This window comes from Cyprinodon variegatus, unplaced genomic scaffold, assembly GCF_000732505.1.
Source record: "Cyprinodon variegatus isolate N-32 unplaced genomic scaffold, C_variegatus-1.0 Scaffold1704, whole genome shotgun sequence".
NCBI lineage: Eukaryota > Metazoa > Chordata > Actinopteri > Cyprinodontiformes > Cyprinodontidae > Cyprinodon > Cyprinodon variegatus.
The window spans coordinates 71,599-72,882 of record NW_015152157.1 but is presented as its reverse complement, the minus strand read 5'-3'; the positions used below and the strand labels follow the sequence as shown (position 1 = coordinate 72,882).

The window sequence follows — 1,284 nt, the reverse complement described above, 5'->3', positions numbered from 1 at the left end:
AAACAAATACTGGACAGAAATATTACTATTACTGGCGTGGACACACTGACAAAAAGATCTTAGGATTCATCAAACTTAAAATAACAAAATAAGGATAATCAGAGCCGTTTACATGGCCTCAGTGGTCCTTTTGTAAATTACGTGCGTCATATCAATTTAATTTTTACCTTCTTTGTTTTTAAAGCCAAAATGCATCCAAGCATCTGACTTGAAATGTGATGGAGCCGGGGCGAATTTTCTCAGTGTCCTCCATGTTTTGTTTACGAATGACTCGTCATAGTATCCCACGGCCGGAAATGCTTGTGACACAAAGCAGCGGGCATCAACACATCTGCAGCGACATCTACTGGACTGGTAGTTGTATTCCACTTGATTTGGCTGATGTTCGCCAACCATTCATGTGTTTTATTTGTTCATTTTTTTAAATTAAGAATCGATACTTGGCGTCAAGAATCGATGCAGTAGATCACAAAAATTTGAATCGTGATGCATCGTCATGACGATTATTTTGCACACCCCTAATATGAGTATGTGCGTATATATGGATATGTATATATGTGTGTATATGTTTGTAGGTATATATGTTTTTATGTACGTTTATGTGTATGTTTCTTTGTGTGTATATATATATATATATATACATATATGTATGTATATGTGTGTATATATGTATATATGTGTATGTGTGTGTATATCCTGTAGTATTGATGATGAACAGTGTACGGATGCGTCGCCTCCTGCTTTATGAACAGTGACCTTCGCCCTGGTCTAACTGGGCCTGTGGTATTGCTGCGTACCCGGTCAGGTCTTCAACCAGTCTGTTTCTGTGTTTTCAATGCAGGTAAAATCAAATACTCTGAGCGGGTTTACGACGCCTGTATGGAAGCCTTTGACTGCCTGCCGCTCGCTGCCCTGCTAAACCAACAGTTCCTGTGCGTTCATGGGGGGCTCTCCCCAGAAATCAACTGCTTAGACGACATAAGAAAGGTCGGTCGTCCGGCGCCTTTTTGTACGCCCGTAGCAGAAATCACAGCCATTTATCTGACTGTGTGCTGTGCTCAACAGTTAGACAGGTTTAAAGAGCCGCCTGCATTTGGGCCAATGTGTGACCTGATCTGGGCCGACCCTGGCGAGGACTACGGCAGCGAAAAGACGTCTGAGCACTTCAACCACAACTCTGTCCGAGGATGCTCGTATTTTTTCAGGTATTTGGTCAAACCAGTGGCTCCCTAACCTGACTCCGCCAGATGGATTTGCTCCGCATATCCATCTGGAAACCTTTCA

General features: G+C 42.5%; 1 protein-coding gene across 3 annotated transcripts in view; it reads left to right on the top strand.

Annotated features, from left to right (window-relative positions):
• Window positions 1–1,284, top strand: part of LOC107104349 (serine/threonine-protein phosphatase 2B catalytic subunit gamma isoform-like) — a 55,545-nt gene that overhangs the window by 29,795 nt on the left and 24,466 nt on the right. For all 3 annotated transcript variants that reach the window (XM_015404340.1, XM_015404339.1, XM_015404338.1), the window contains exons 4-5: window positions 842–987; window positions 1,066–1,205. In XM_015404340.1, the coding sequence (XP_015259826.1) occupies window positions 842–987; window positions 1,066–1,205 (286 nt within the window). The remainder of the gene's footprint in view (window positions 1–841; window positions 988–1,065; window positions 1,206–1,284) is intronic.